General features: G+C 41.7%; 1 protein-coding gene across 2 annotated transcripts; it reads left to right on the forward strand.

Annotated features, from left to right (window-relative positions):
- Positions 1-910: 910 nt before the first annotated feature.
- Positions 911-15,995, forward strand: epyc (epiphycan). 2 transcript variants are annotated; one of them, XM_010738629.3, is made up of 10 exons: positions 911-1,135; positions 3,728-3,926; positions 9,436-9,607; positions 9,968-10,480; positions 10,803-11,093; positions 12,771-12,902; positions 13,134-13,292; positions 13,400-13,602; positions 14,299-14,394; positions 14,796-15,994. In XM_010738629.3, the coding sequence occupies exons 2-10, from the start codon at positions 3,735-3,737 to the stop codon at positions 14,964-14,966; spliced, it is 1,929 nt and encodes a 642-aa protein (XP_010736931.1). In that variant the 5' UTR covers positions 911-1,135; positions 3,728-3,734; the 3' UTR covers positions 14,967-15,994. The 2 variants fall into 2 exon arrangements, with proteins under 2 accessions (XP_010736931.1, XP_027127887.1); XM_027272086.1 differs by lacking the exon at positions 911-1,135 and adding an exon at positions 1,188-1,318 and having other exon boundaries at positions 14,796-15,995.
- Positions 15,996-16,955: the final 960 nt, after the last annotated feature.

Below are 16,955 nucleotides of genomic sequence, written 5' to 3' on the forward strand. Positions count from 1 at the left end.
TATTTTGGGTAATATTTCATTCAGTTCTTTGCTTTTTGAGAATGCTTGGCAGAAGGAAAGCCCTGAATATGAATCCCGATCTTATAGGGCAGGTGCAGAAGGATGTCTGGCATTTCCACTACGTCCTTTTTCCCCTCACTCATCAAAAGGTCTAGAGTTACCATGGGAGTGCGAGAGACAGAGGTGGGTAGATTGAGACAAAACTGTGGCCAAATAAAGCTGACAGAGTAAAGCTAGCCAGTATGTTTTTTTTTTGTTTTAACAATGAAGAGTCTATGAGGGTATGTAGCATCTCCTCGACACCCACATCAGTACAGAACTGCAAAACATCCACTTGCCTTGGGTGCCGTCGTCTGCGACCTCCCCAGATCAGCTCATTTTCCATCACTTTTCATAATTTTCTCTTTGTGGTATCCCACGACTGAACTCAGATCTGTAGTTAAGGCAGAACATTTACCAAGCGACGGTGCAAAGAGAAAGCAGCTTCAACCAAAAGGGAGGGCAGAGGCCTTCTTCCAAGCAGGGACTTCCTCTCAGCACCATGCTAACAGGGGCTCCTCACAGAGGTCCCATTGTGTACAAGGGCCCCGTAGATCCCCCCCATACATGAAAGCAACACATGCCAGAGTTTCACCTCAGGAAAAGGCGGACAAATATTTCAGTCTGATTGAGCTACACGCTTAGAAAAATAAAGGATACTCTTGTAAGGGATAAAAAGGTATTTTGCCATTGGGGGGCCTTTGCTCTCTCTTTCTCTGTGTGTCTGATGTCTGTCTGTATGTGTGTGTGTGTGTGTGTGCAGTGTTTGAGAGGGTCCTGCATGTGTGTGTGTACGATGTGGGGTGGGTGCACTCCGAGTGACCAAAAGCAATCTGCTCTGGTCCAATCAGTCTCAGTGCCTACCTTCACACATAAGCGGCAGGGCACTCGGGTCTGCCAGAGCGCACCGACCTACACATACACACACACACTTACACATTTGTCACATTCACACACATACACCGTTCACACACTTAACACACCCACCCTCCCTCTTCAAGGCACCCTGCGCGACCTCTCACCATTGGCCAAGTCCCGGAGCCCTCAGCATCTCCATCACGGCTGAAGGGACCATTCGGGAAAGCAGGAGACAGAGGTAAGCGTTCTTGGTGCTATCTATCATGCTGGCTCAATGGCTCTATGGTGAAGGGAGTTAGGCAGGCAGAGTGACTCAACTTGCCCCTTCCAAAAACACCTCTATTCAGGAGCCACTTGGCTAATTGGTGTGTGGTGCAGCTGCTTTATTTTCACTCAGGGACTTACTTTGGGAGCTTTGCAGGTGACTGAAATGTGGATGTATTTGTGGTCCTTTGGCATTCTTAGTGGTTATGATATGTCGGCTTTTTGTTTTTGTAGATGTGTTCAACAGGTCTTTTTTGGACTGATGACAAACCTTGGTGACTTATTTTGCAATTTTGACAGCTGCAGCATTGTTTTCTTTTGACGCAGTATCTAATCAAGCCAGATGAATTGTGACTCTAAAGATTTGACTGTGAAAACTGTGACTTCAATGTTAATTTTATACATTTTCTAGTAGAACATAACTGTGTGCATTTATTTATTTATTTATTTCTGTCACCTGCTTAACTGGGAATTTTTCTTATGATACAAATCTGCAAGTCACCAGTTTGTTCTGCAGCTGGTAGCAAAGGGGACGTCTGTCAAGTTTTTTTTTATGGCTCATGAGGAAAAATGGTAGAATCACTGGATATCAGGAATGCCCAACGCGGAGCCAAGCATAACACGGAGGTAGTCTAGAGGCTACACTCATACACAGTTTCCACACACTGTACACTGTGATGGCCTGTATAAAAGCACACCTCTGTCTTTAGTATAGTCCCTCTTTCAGTGTAACCATGCTGGATTTCATAGCCTCGTGACAGAAAGTCTATTTCAGTGGAGATGCTAACCAGTCACCTTTTTCTCGAAAGGGTGCACTCATGTTGGACATTTCCAAAAGAGAATGATGGGATTGATTCGCATAATTCATCTGTCTCTCTGACATCAACAAAGATTTGATTCATGACTTTAAATAAACCGTGACACTGTGTTTTATTGTTTTATACTTGTCCGCATCCCAGAAATAGCGGCGATTTTCTCTCTCTGAAAGATAGGTGTGTGAAGACAGAGTGTGCATCTGTGAGACGATGTGTCTTTCCAAGTGTGCGTGCGTGTATGAATGTGTGTGTGTGTGGTGTGTGTGCGTGTGCATGTGTGCGCTGTGTGTGTGTGTTTGAGCACCTTCACTGCTGAATGAAGCTTTTCCTTGCAGCTGTAACTCACTGCCATCCTGTCCACAAACCTCGGAGGAATTTGGAGTTTGAGTGCTAAGACAGGCAGCGACCGGGCCTCATAAAGACCCTCTGTAAAGGGCGAGGGGTCGAGTTAGCTTGGAAACCTGTCTCTCTCTTTCTCTCTCTCTCTCTCTCTCTTGCTCTCTCCCACTCAGTCTTTTTTTCTCACTCTCTCCATCTAACCCTGAGGGCCAACATCTTGTCCACGTCTCTCTCCATCTCACTCTTTTCTTCTCTTCTTCCCTTCCCTCCCTCGCTCTCCGTTTCTCTGCCCCGGCCTAGAGGACTCTCTTTAAACTCTTCTGCCTTTTCTTGGACTTGACATCTATCTATCTCAGGCCAGCTGAGATGTGGCTACACCTGTTATTAGTGCGCTATGAGACTCCCAACTGACAGATGATTGATTCCTAAGTGTGATGTCAACTGTGCCAGATAATTAAATGGTAATTAACATACTGCTTGCTAATCTTCCCACCAGGGATTCACACTTCTGAACTTAATCAACCTCGCTAAGCTTAGTAGATCGGTGCTGCTGAGGAAATGAACAAGCAGCTATCTGGGTCAGGGCAGTGCATAGTAGATCTCACTCAGTGAAAATCATACATGCTAATTTTAGATTCAAGTAGAAAAGGGACCCTCTTGTCTGCACCCTCACTTCAAGTTTGTTGCCAAGAATTTTCAGCCAAAGTCCTTTTCGGTGTGATTGGCAAAAACTGTTGAATCCACAGCCAAAAACACAGGAATTCAAATGCAGCTCTAACTCAGTTTTATTGAAGAAGGAGAAGAAGAAGAAGAAGAAGAAGAAGAAGAAGAAGAAGCAACCCCAAATCACTTCTCATTTAAATGCATTTTAAAATGAAATGCAGACTTTGTGTAGGCTGAAGAAAATAGTCCCGTTTTCTTATCAGATCAACTCTGACTTCTGACCTTTGACACACCACAGGCGAGCACTGATTTGAGCCAAGATGGCTGCTCGCTGGAACAGTGAGCCTCTGGCTACAACGAGGAAAGAGGCCCCTTATTTTTCGATTGCTTTGAGCTGTCTGCACCTCAGTAATGAACACACTGACCTTAGTGGTGTGACCCAATGTCAGGCCCTGGTCTGTAGCACTGTAGACCGATTATGCAGCCAATATCATGAAGACATGCCTTGTTGAAGTTCAACCTAAGTGGAACTATATTTTAATCCATACCGTGATACACAGCATATCTGAGACGGTTCCTTTAAATTTTGACATGTTTTCAAGGTATTTCAAGGTAAATTTCTACCTACAAATGACAACGATTAACAAATTAAACAAAAGAAAACTCATCATGTGACAAAATAAATCATTTGCAAATGTGTTTTCGTGCATTCACCCTTTAATTTTACATCTCTCCCTGTCTGTGTCAAGGTGGACTATGAGGATGCTCGTGCGGCTCGTGTTGGGACTCTTCGTCCTCAAAGCGGTGGTGGCCAGCCCCAGATTTTCCCGACAAGTGGACTTGGACACATACGACAGTGCCAACTATGATGTGGATCTAGACAATTTAAATTTGGAGAACCCGGATGTCTATGACTACGAAGATAGGCTGACAATTGATGATCCTCAGGTAAGAAACTATATGGGTCAATCAGTACACCGGAGAAAATGTTTGGCCAGACCTTTAAATGCAATTATTCTCTGGCATTAGGATGTAATACATTTGTCTTAATTCTGATCACCGGGGATCTGCAGTCAACTTGATGGATTTGATTTCTAAATGGTTTAATGGTCTGTTTTTTCGCTGTACGCGCCATTACATATTTCTGAAGGACACTTAAAGCAATGTTCATGTCACCCATGTGAAGCTGAGCGATCACTGGAAAACAAAATGGAAACACACAATAAATGAGATCACATAACTGTGATATACAACTCACGCGGGCTGTTACAGTTTCTAGATGTCCCACTTTTCTTCAGATTACACAAATCACAGCGGCGAAACATGGGGGAATTGGCTGGTTCTGAACCGAGGTCACCAGGTTCATGGAGCAGACATCCCGCTGATACCTGGAAAATGGACGCACTGCTTTCCAGCTTTGTGCACTATTTTGGCCAAAATATTTCACTTTTGTACCTTGGCCAGTCACCATTTAAGTTACATGGTCTTAAATCTCCACAGACTGAACCCTTCTGCATCTGGAGTAGTTTTTATGCATGGAATCAAACAATATTTATGCCCTGGTGATGGACAGATTTTTTTGTTGACGAGGAACAACGTTTAAAACTTTTTTCTTCTGCTGTGCAGAATTTGTAGCAGCACGCTCCGCATGTGTCATTTTCTCACACTGAATGTAACAGATACTCTCTTTTTAAAGCTGCTATGGGATCATTTCTTTAAAAGTCTCACCTGTTGTTACTGTACTTGATACTATGTTAAACAGTAAGAGACCTGCAGTAAAATCAGCCAAACTGAAGGACTGCTGTGCCTTCTGGGACTTGTGTCTTTTCTCATTCTGCTCAAATTCTGCTCAGTTTTTTTTTTTAGAAGATGTGTGGAGAACAGAGACAGAAAGGGTTACAAACTGGATGATGGATTCCAGAGGATGCCTTTAAAGCAGCTCAAGTTGAGTTTGATGTGGCAAGCCTGCAGGGCATGCTGTAATGGCAAGCTTTAGCCAAATTTCATGTTCCCGTTTATACCTCTTTGTAACCAGGAAATTAAGCCAAGGCAATGTCAAGATGGCACGAGGCAAATCGTCCACATCGGATTTTCAACGGGTTTCGTCTGAGCCAACGATTTAAGTTAAACCTGATGTGGATAGCACTCACATCACTGCTGTTATCTAACATCCAACAGTCGGATGCAGATTTAGCAGAATATAGGAGAAGAAACAACTTAAAGCGGTGAATTAATAGGCCGTTGCAAAAAGGTACAACCACACCTTTGTGTCTAAATTCAAAATGATTGAGTTGTGGTGTGCAAAGCATTACAGCTCAGTGTTGCACATGACAGTGCTCAGTGTGGGAAAGTTGTAATGTGTTGCAGGCAAATGGCTTTGATAATATCTCTCTGTTTAACAAGCCTGGATATGACACAGCACATTGCATAAGGTTTTTGCGGGAGTCTGTGGGAGTATCAAGAGGAGAAACAGAACAATTAGAGAGTCGAATCTCTCATCCTGTATAAACACATCAGTTTTTATTTGCAGCATTATTGTTTTGAGGAATAAGACATTGCAAGGATCTGACATTTAGTTTTGTTAACAACACAGTTAAAGGTGAAAGGGCACATCCTCCAGACTGGTTATTTAATAGGAGTGAGGATTAAATGGATTTTATTCTCACACACATCAGATGTCAGGGGAGAAATGAAGCGAAGATGAGCTCCATGCCACTGGAATGCTGACTCTTTACTTTCCACATCCATCTGTTGGTATTTCTTTTCTTTCTCCTCGGGGCTTGTCTCTTTAGAGAGGAGGCTCGTCTTCGATGTTAAGCAAGCAAATCATCTTCAGTCTGCTGAATTCAAGTCTCTGCAAATGCTTTAATGAGCTGCTGTAGATTCATTCAGGCGTCTCTCTTTAGTTCGACCAAGACATTCAATCTGTCTCAATCTTTATATTTATATTCCATTTATAAGGAATGGACAAAATATAACTTATAGCTGTACAATATATGCTGCAATCCAGCTGTTTATCCCAGGTTTTAAACTGAAGCTGTTCTTGCTGCAGTTTTGTTAGCCACCTGTAGTGACAAATAATTATGTACCCTCACCCAGTAATTAGTATTCTACCCTTGTCTGTAGTATTTAACAATCTTACTTAAAATGACACAAGAACAGGGCAATCGGTAGCGTAGTCGGTTAAGCGGCCGCCCCGTGTGTGGAGGCTATAGTCCTCGCTGCAGCTGCCCCCTGGTTCGAATCCCGCATCGGACGGCCATTTACTGCGTGTCACTGCTTCCTGTCTATCTTTGGCTGTCCTATCATTAAAGGCATAAAAAGCCCCAAAAAATAATCTTAAAAAAGACACTGAATTTTGTCCCTGCATTTGTCTTGCCGAGAGTCGGGTGACAAAATTGACACCACTCCCATGTCTCTGCGTTAAATATGAGCCAGCAGCCAGTTAGCTTAGCTTAGCATAAAGCATGGAAACGGGGGGAAACAATAGCCTGGTTTTATCCACCTGCCAGCACCACTAAAGCTCAGTGATTAATGCAATTTATCAAAATGTGTAAGAACATTGAATTATTCCAGTGACTTCCTGGAGCCTTTACTAAGCAACCAGACTGTGGGAAGTTACTGTGGCGGGCGATCACATGACTCAATCAATCTTATCATCTAACTATCCGCAAGAGCAAATAAGCGTATTTCTAAAAATGTTGGACTATTCCTTTAAGCCCCACAGTGCAGACATTCTCTTTGCATTCGCTCTGGGCTGGAAAGGCTCATAAATGTGGCTCAAGATTTGCCACATGGCATTTCACTGGACTCAAGCCTTTATAACTGTCAACTGTCCTGGTGCTACTCATTTGGTAGAAAAAATCATTTTCAGTCATTTGGTTTGTTGGAACGGATGCAGCTGGTGAACCAGTGTGGGATTGTTTTGAAAAGATTGAAATCATTTGAGTATTCTGTTGCTAAAACTTAAAAACACTTAGCTGAATGCATCTACTGATTGATGTACTATATACTACAGCAGCAACATCACATTTGGCGCCGGCTTGATGCTCACATTCAACTGTGCATTCTGTATTCCCATGCTGTTTCCAGAGCTTTTTTTTCTCAGTATTTTTGGTTGCCAGCCTTTCGCCTCTTCTTTCCCCTCGGGTGTATATGTTTGCTTTGGGGAAAGGGGGAAATGAAGGGGAGAGCTGCAGCAAGCTAACTCTGTGCAAGACTTTTCAATGGCCTACCTTGTTGTATCCCAAACTGTGTCTCTGCCAAGCTTTTAAAAGTATCTTTCGGTGCTGGACATCTCTTCATTGCTGCATTTAATGTCTTTGCATGTCCTTTAGTCAATTATATGTCTTGTAACCTATCACTTGAAGGCTAGTTTGACTTGCATGATTGTGCTGATTTACATTCATTTTTGATACCTCTTGGCTTACTGACATCTGATTACTGTGGTTGAAAGTAGCTGAACGGCTAAAATATGCAGCTACCATGTGAGTCTTGGTTCCACAAGGACCATTCCCTGTTTGGTGGGTTGAGTCAGCCTTGTTAGGCGTGAGACAGTGTCAGGTATTACCTGTGGCAGTGTGTGGGGGTTCATTGCCCTCGCCTGGAGAATGATAGAACTGCAGGTTTGGGCAAATACTAAAACATCAAAGTGCAATGGGAAAGACTGTAAATACAATTATAGTACCAGATGGATTTACCTGAAGCTTTTAATGAAAGAACCAAAAAGCACTGTAATTCATACACTTCGGTTCGTTTGGCAGAGTTGTCTTTTAATTTATCTCCCAACATTAAACATAAATGTTGGCCTACTTGACAAACAAAGATGCAAAGCCTTTGTTTATAAGGTAATTTGATATTTTGAAATGAGGTAGAAGAGACATGGTTGTGCATTTTAGTCTTTGGACGTACCCTCTGCAGTTTGTCTGCTTCTTAAGTTTATCAAAGGGCACCCAAAGCTGACTACAACCAAGCTGAACATGTAGCACAACACCCAATGTGTTCAGATGCTTCTTCAAATAGTGATTTGAAAACCTTTCAATAAAGACTACAGAATTAAATGTCATCTTTTACTTCACACACAAAAAATATGATATGTAAGCATCCTCCATTACTAATCAGTTCATTTCCAAGGAGATGTGAACAAATTCCTCACTGGTAGTTAATTTCCGACCCGCCTGACTGTGTTCTTTTGTATCTGTTGTTATGGAAAACACGTTTCATATAAAGATATGCATTCAGAAAGTGTTTCTACTACAGAAATGTCCTCTATGGCCTTTCATAGAAGTTGCATGTGAGTGATCTGAATACTTAAATCAGGAAACTTTACTGCCATCTAGTGGCAGAGACACTGATGCTGATCTTCTGATGTTTTTTTGTTTTCGTCCTTGAGCCACTGATATTGTGTCACCTGAGATTATAGTGTCTCAGTCCTGGAAACCTCTCCTGATGTTTGTTTGCTTTTTGACTATTTTGAATGTAAGATAGCAGACAGAGAGAGAGAGAGAGAGAGAGAGAGAGAGAGAGAGAGAGAGGATCCTGGGAAGAGGTCCCAGAGCAAATCTGACACCAGACGTTCACTAGTTGTAACTGACACCTTGCTGTAAATGGAAATTAATGAAAGGGGGGAAATATCTGTGATTAATGAACAACCTTTTGCCTGTCTCGCATCCAGCTGGCAAATTTTTATGGCATAAAATTCACTGTAACAATGCCAAATTCAAACACATCATACTGATCAGACGCCACGGATTATTTTCTCTTACTTACATCACCGAATAGGCAAAAACAATACTTTTGCTAAAAGACACTGGTGCTGGTATAGACTGAATAGAGCAGTGTTTTCCATGTTGTCAATAATGTCCAGCCACAGTGAATGTAATGCAAGTCAAGCCATCACAATGATCAATTCAATTGTAATGTTCTACTGGAGTTAGTTGTCAGAAATGACCGAGATGTAAAACACATTTACAATTTGAATGTCCTTCAACATTTTTAATTAACTGTTCTGGCACTATTGAAAAGATAGTTGGTAATACATATTGACAAATTTTAAGATAAACTATTTAAACTTTTTAAACAATTTCATCCTAAAAAGAAAAATGCTGCCCTTCCAGAACTACTTTGTGCACACTTCATTGAGTTGTCAAACATCTTGCATGTTGCTCTCCATGGTATCGTCTGCTAAGAATTCAGATTTCCTTTGCTAAAATGGCACCATTGATTTTACTGAAAATAAATACTGAAATGTGTAGGTTAACAAAAAGCAAAAAACAAAAGGTCTTCAACTGTATTTTCATTCTATGTGATAATATCAGGATAAAGGTTGTTCATTGTTGAACTGCCGAGTTTTTTTCTAGACAAGGAAACACTTCAGACTAAATGTTACTTTGCTTATGCTCGATCTCAAATCAAATTATCATACATTTTTGACTCACTGCCACTGTCTTTCCCTCAGATAGAGATTGGAACACTGGCCCCACCCGACTATAACTATCCTGTGCCCGAGGCCTCATTGGAAGAACAAGAACAAGAAGAGGAAGAGGAGGAAGAGATGCCCCTAAAACCCCAGTTCATCCCTCAGGGTTCAGGAGGATCTGGGGTTCTCATGGGTCCAAACACACAAAAAGGTCTGAAAAAGCACACACCTTTAGGTCTGCACACCCATAAGCATAGAGTCACTTGATACCCGAAGAGCGTTGCTTTTCCTTGGGCCTATGCAGTAAAAGCAGTATCACCTAATGCCAAACCCAAAACAAACGAATACTAATCTATTCTCTAAAATAATCATCTGCATCTTCAACAATCATCTTTTCCATGTGCATGTGTTCCATTTAACTAGCTGTTAATGGTTAAATGTGTCATTTTCAATCACTGTGTCCATTTGTCACCAACTACACACCCTAATCATCATTGTGACCTCCAAACCTGATTGATCCGTTTCATTTTCATCTGTCTGTTTATTAATACCTAATCTTGTCTCTAACAAGAGGTGGAGCTGCGTCTGACGCCCATTGACATCCTTCATGTCTCCGGGGATTTTGGGGGCTCCGTAGGGTCTGGAGCCTCAGGAGCTTCTGGGGTTTCTGGGTCTGGAGGCTCGGGAGACATATCGGTCTCTGGTGGCTCCGGGGGTTCTGGTGACATTATATTGATCTCTGGAGCCTCTGAGGAGCTCGTTAGCTCTGGGGGATCTGGGGAATTCTTGGAATCTGGGGATATCTTGATATCTGGGTATCACTCAGGATTTGAGGGTCTCTCAGGATCTGGGATTATCTCAGGATCCGGGGATGAAATGGGATCTTCAATTTCTGGAGCCTCCGGAGACAGTGGCTCTGGAGAGGTTTTCATTGAATTCCCCTTGGGTTCTGGAGGGTCTGGGGACCAGCCCGATTCTGGGTTCTCCGGAGAGATCTTGATCTCAGGGGCCTCTGGAAGCGCTGGGGTTTCTGGGGACTTCTGGGAAGAGTCTGGGCACTCAGGGATAACATTTATATCTGGAGGTTAGTACTTCTAAAGAGCAGAAAAGTGTTAGTAAGGCTTGTGGCAACTCTATTTCTTGACCTATGTAGCAATAACCTGTCTTACTATGTGTTACTCTTATTTATGTTGATTTAATTTCCATTTAACTGTGTTAAAGTTGATTTCTGCTTGTAGTCAGTTGTACTGTGCGCCATCGTATTTGTGTTACTTATAATCATGCTTTTTCTAACCTTCTGTGTCATCTGAGTGTGATTGATTGATTAATGGGTTGATTGATTGTCTGTCTCACCCCTCAACCTCCTAATCTCATGTCTCCTAACCCCAAACCTTGGCTCTAACAAGAGGAGGAGCTGCCCCTCATTCCTGAGACTATCCCCAGTGAGGCATCAGGTGATTCTGGGGAGATCTCAGGAGCTTCAGGAACCTCAGGGGCCTCTGGGGAGCCTGAGGTCTCTGGGGAGCCTGAAGTCTCTGGGGAACCTGAAGTCTCTGGGGAGCCTGAAATCTCTGGGGAACCTGAAGTCTCTGGGGAACCTGAAGTCTCTGGGGAACCTGAAGTCTCTGGGACTTCAGGTGTCTCTGGCTCTGAAGAGACAGAGGTACCTGGGGTAACTCTGGTCCCTGACACTAAAGGTCAGTATCTAACTTGACTTATGTGAGATAAAGGCAAACTTAAATCCACATCTCACACACCAGAAGGTCTCCCAGAAAGTAAATACTTTGAACAAGGTGTCAATGCTGGGCCAGGGAGCCAATTAATTTTTCTATGAACTGGCCCTTGTTTGTCAGTTTTGTCCACTTCCTCCGATGAATCAGCTTCAGCAACTTTGGTTTTCTCTTCCCCGACTTCAATATCACTGCTTGGAGTCCAGCAGCTTTAAAAGCACCCCATGGAGTTTTTAACCACTAACAGTGCTATGAAGCATTGTTTTTAATGAATTAGTTGTTAATAATGGTGATGGTAAAGCACAAAACAGTGCAGCAGTGCATCTGGAAACACAGTGACAAAGAAGACTACTGATGCATTAAAGTTGAGAAGAAATGAAAAATGTGTTTTTAACAATATGCTTTGTCAAATAAATACAATAAATCAATTTATATCAAAATCCAACATTTTGTCTGTTCCTGTAAAACAAAAATGTAACTCATCTTTGCATCAGCTTGAGCCAATCAATTTCTACCAATGATATCATGAAGTGTCAATAAAGTAATCACTAACTGCTGCTGTAGCAACAGAACCAGGATCAGCAGCCTCCCAGTGAACACTGCCAAACCTGGACCAAGGGGATGCCAGGAACCACCTCAGGACTACTGTATTACCTGTCATCAAACTGGCCAACATCGTTCTCAGAAGCTGTATTCAGTACTGGGTTCGGCCATGCTGTTCACTGGGAGCTCACAGTCCAGCAGAGTAGGACCCAATTGGACCGCTATAGTCTCATTGTGGAGGGGGCATAACGCATATTCAGTGCTATTGTACAAATGTAAACGCCATTCAATAAAACAAGACAGGACACCATTTTGTAAAACTTTCCTGGAGCCAGCTCCTGGAGCTAACGTCACCCCAGTGTAACATCTACAGGCCAAGTGGGAAAACTAATGCTCATGTACTGTAGAAGCAACTGTGGAGGCCAGGACAGCTTTGACAGTTTGATTTAAAATACTCAGCCTTCAAATGTTTAATTAGAAAGCAAATTAATTAATCATGTCAGTTAAACCTGAGGGATACATAATGTGTTTTGGTGAGAAACACTGATGTAAATGTTTACAACAAACTCCATAGGGCACCTTTAAAGTGATTGGATTGGTGCAGATTTTGCTGTTCAAAAATGTTTTGGAGGAAATGGAAATGCTTAGAACGCTCTGAGATTTACGGTGGGAACTGGCTCCAGCATTGGAAAAGGGATAGTAGTATTACTTGAGCAGTGAATTGGGTTATTCCTTGAAAGAATCATTTTCATATAAATGGTTACTCCCATGTGTTTATCTAGTCTATTAGTCGTCCATGGAGGGAACTGAAACTCTGACCTGGCTTCCCTAAAAAAGTGTTTTTTTGTTCTTTGTTAACAAGCATATTGTTTGTAACCCCTCAGCAGATCACATTCATGTTATTAACACATTAAAGCCATTTTCATTTAACTTCTATCCATCAGTTAAATGTCATAAACACTTGTTGTTAACACTGCTAATATACTGTATGTGACTTATCACTGCGGCAAACAGTGGGCTACTGATTGCCAGACCTGTTCCATGTCCATGTCCACGCTGATCTAACCTGTTTCTTTAACACCTAATCTTGTCTCTAACAAGAGGAGGGGCTGCTTCCGACTACACCACAAACCCCTCAGGAGGGTGCTGGCAGTGTAGAAGGGTCAGTGAGCTCTGGATTGCCAGAGCCTGATGAACCTGATGAGCCTGATGAGCCTGAGATTGACAGGGAAGGTCAGTACTGAAGACCAGGGGCATTGAATTCCAAGAGTCATGGTAAAAACCTCAGTTCTCTTCGGAATTTGAGATACCCCAAATCCTGATTTGATTGGATTTGGACCTGGATTAGGACCATTCTGATCCCATTCACCACCAAGTGTCCTCTGCAATACGTTCTCCCTCTTACTATTTCCTATTATATTCCCTCCCTCTCCTCGTCTCCTTCTTCTTTCCCATGTGCTCCAGGTATGCCCACTTGCTTGCTGTGCACGTGCCTTGGTGGTTCGGTCTACTGTGATGACTTGAAGCTGGATAGTGTACCACCTCTTCCCAAAGACACCACTCACTTCTATGCACGCTACAACAGGATCACCAAGATCAACAAGTCCGACTTCGCCTTCATGAGTATGTTTCCTGTTTGAATATTAGGGCAGGGAACCAATGGCAGGCACTTAATCACTGTGGCCATTGATATCAACACTTCAGGTTGTGTTTTTTCTACCTCCTTCCAGACAAGCTGAAGAGGATCGACTTAACCGCCAACGCGATAACATCCGTTGATGACAAAGCATTTATGGGTCTTCCTGAGCTGGAGGAGCTGGTGATCCGAGAAAATCATATCTCACAGCTGCCTGCCCTCCCAGAGACCATGACCTTGATCGATGCCAGCCACAACAACATTGGCTCCAAGGGCATTCACAACGAGGCGTTCAAGGTATGTTTCATGCTTACAGGTACAAACTTGAGGCCAACCAATACAGGTGGATATATCAGTCGATATTAGCTTGTTACAGATATGTCGCAATGTGTATATATACTTTGATAAATACATTTATATACAAATATATTCATATAAATATATTTTTGTCATGTTTATGCAAACAACTAACTACCAATACCCATAATTAGATTTTATTTATTCTCTGTTATCTGGACATTTTGGTGCTGTTTGTATATTTTTAGGCCCAGACTGTGACCCAGACAAGGGGCAACCCACTAGAAACAACCAAAAAAATGTTTTTATGTCGTCTCGTGTAGTGTTCTGTAGTTCTATGTGGTCTTAGTTGGTTCTCTACATTCTCTTGCGTTTTGTTCTATAAAGCACTATGGTCCTATAGGAAAGTTGTTTTGTGTCACTGTGTACCAGCTGTATATGACTGAAACCTGGATCAACTTTAGAAATCCAGTATCAGTCAGATTCCCGCACAGACACTATAGTACTCCGTTAAAACTGGATTACACACTTATGTTTTTACATAACTTCAAAGTATCTGTGATATTCATATTCTGTCTGTGATAAAATTGCTGCCTTTAAATGTGTTGGAAAGTCTTTACAACATTTCTGTCACAATAGTGACATCTAAAGGCCTGAGCCAATAACGATTTGTATCTTTTTCTCATTGTATTTCAGGATATGACTAGCCTGCTGTACCTGTACCTAACAGACAACCACATTGATTACATCCCTGTGCCTCTACCAGACAGCCTGCGATCTCTACACCTACAGGTACATCTGCTCTGGCCTTGTGAACATTGAAAGTGAAATGTTAAATTGTAATGAAACTTCTTTGTGTTCCTCGGGTTAATCTATTTAACTAAAACAGGAATCTGGAATAATAAATGATTCCAGGTTCACACACAGGTGTTTTATTATTATTATTATTATTTTTTTATCTGATTTGGTCTGATAGGACCTTTCTGCTCATGCTGAAATTACATGATGCCACCAAACTTCATGAACAAATACTGTCCTGAGGCTAATTCGGCAAAGTAATTGAAAACACCTGTGTGTTTGAATTTAGATTTGATGCTCTATTCTAATCTATCATGATCAAGTTTAATCAAAGCAGGTCTAATATGCATAAAGGAGACGCCTCACTATATATCATCCTCTCTCTTCGGTTGCAGCGTAACAATGTTCAAATGATGCACGAGGACACGTTCTGCAACCTGAAAGATTTCAACTACATCAGGAACGCACTGGAGGACATCCGTCTGGACGGCAACCCCATCAACCTCAGCAGGACCCCGCAGGCTTACATCTGCCTGCCCCGTATACCCATCGGGGATCTCGTTTAACCACACAGACACATACCTTACACTCTTGCACACTGACTCCCACAAATACAACCACATGCACACATCTTTGTACATAATGACACACACAACCACACACGCAGACATGCATACCATTTATCACCTCCTCAAACGAACAGTCAATCTCAATAACGTATTTCAAAACTGTTATAAATGCTGCTGATGTATACTACAGATCAGTAAATCTCTATGTGGAAATTTATGCTTCATAAACATCCACAAACACATGAATTATGAGTCAGATTCTGGTGATCAAGCACATATACACTGCTCTCCTGCTTCCCGATATATATATATGCCAGGTGTAACACAACAACACAACATACACACTGAAACTGTAACTCTCTCATCCCGAAATGCATGTATACACACATACAAATACACACACACATTCACACAAGAACTTTATCAAAAGCCAAACTGTTCCGCAACTTGATTAAGATTTTAAAGAAATAGGTGACATTCGGAGAAATCAGTTTATTAAAACCCTCAAATGGCATGTATGTTTCTGTTCAGTGTCTGTTCACGACTGGCAAGAAAAACAACCAGTAATATTGTTTAAATATGTTTGTTTTGTAAAAAATAAAAATAATATTATATTAATGACGAATCTAACACTTTTGGAAATGTATACTAGCATAAACTTATTGAAGCTGGAGCTTAATGAAAGGTAAATTGAGTATCTAATGCAATAAAAGACGCATTTAAACACAATCATTTGTTGTAAAGTCTGTACTGTAATATAAAAATATATATTCTGAAGGAAAAAAAAGAAGATTTTTTACATGAACTGCAATATTTGGTATATTACATTTCAAAAAGTGATGTTTTAACCGTGCACAATAGCTTATAACAAAGACTCTAATGTCTAGAGTCGATCAAATAAAGACTATTGTTTGATTTGGGAGGGGGGGGGTTGTTGATTTTGATTGTGGATGGGGTTAAGAATAATGCTAATAGCCTGCTATTGTGTGCTCTGTATGGAATAACCACAAGTGAATAAAGTTGTTTTGAAGACCTCTCCGAACTAGGAGTGGCTCAACGTTTTCATTGATAACTTATAACGATATAGGCATTTTGAATAATGTACAGATGCCACCCGAGGTGGAAACCCCTCAGAAATCTAAACCAAATGTGTCGTCAGGGAAGGTTTTGGTAGAACAATCCCATGAATCAAAAAGCTTTAAGAAGTTTTTCAAACAGGAGAAGGAACCGCTCTTTCCTGTCCATCGTGTCTGAGTCTTTCGCCTCGCAACTGTCCTCTGTGACCTCCTCGGTTCTGTCTTTCATTGCAGAAAGTCTCTCCAGAGCGGCAATCTCCCTATCCAGAACTGCTCTCTCCCTCTGTAGTACCAGTCTCTCTCTTTCCATCACTTTGGCCTTCCACCTCATGCATGATGCAATCTACTGTATTTTCTTGCTTACCTCCTTCACCACCTCCTCCATCCTCAGCTCCGTTTAGGGAAACTTCGATTTCTGGACCACCTGCAAATGAAGTCGTACTGGAGTTTATCACCGTGGATACTTTGCGTTTCTTGGGTTTGGAGTTGGGTAAGAAATTGTCATTGGGGAAGATCTTAAGGATGGGGGTGTTTCCTTTCAGCCGACCCTACATGGCATTGTCCATCAGGCTGAAATAAGGCCACATTTCAGGGACCACTTTCACCCCATCTGGTGGGTTCTTTAGCTCCTGACAGAAGCAGCCGTGAATCAAAAGGAAATCTGTCAAAATTCTTGATAAAGCTGGGCAAAATTCAAAAGAAAAACTCTACCTTGTATCTGTTCTTCATGTTTTCCCATTTTATGGATGCTTGACTGTGGGTCATCTTGTGTTGCAAGCCCATGTGTCTCAGGATGTCTCTATAAAAATAAAAAATAAACAATAATGTTAATAGCACACCAAAATACTACAGCCAAAACAGTGATTTGTCAATAAAGTCAAACATGTATCTTTTCAATGTGACTATAATA

The sequence above is a fragment of the Larimichthys crocea genome, chromosome XX (assembly GCF_000972845.2).
Source record: "Larimichthys crocea isolate SSNF chromosome XX, L_crocea_2.0, whole genome shotgun sequence".
In the NCBI taxonomy this organism is placed as follows: domain Eukaryota; kingdom Metazoa; phylum Chordata; class Actinopteri; family Sciaenidae; genus Larimichthys; species Larimichthys crocea.

Excerpts from the sequence above, each read along its gene's own strand:
- epyc (XM_010738629.3), top strand. The coding sequence starts at position 3,735 with ATGAGGATGCTCGTGCGGCTCGTGTTGGGACTCTTCGTCCTCAAAGCG. Across the intron at positions 9,608-9,967 it reads GGGTCCAAACACACAAAAAG|AGGTGGAGCTGCGTCTGACG; the intron begins GTCTGAAAAAGC and ends GTCTCTAACAAG. Across the intron at positions 14,395-14,795 it reads TGCGATCTCTACACCTACAG|CGTAACAATGTTCAAATGAT; the intron begins GTACATCTGCTC and ends CTTCGGTTGCAG.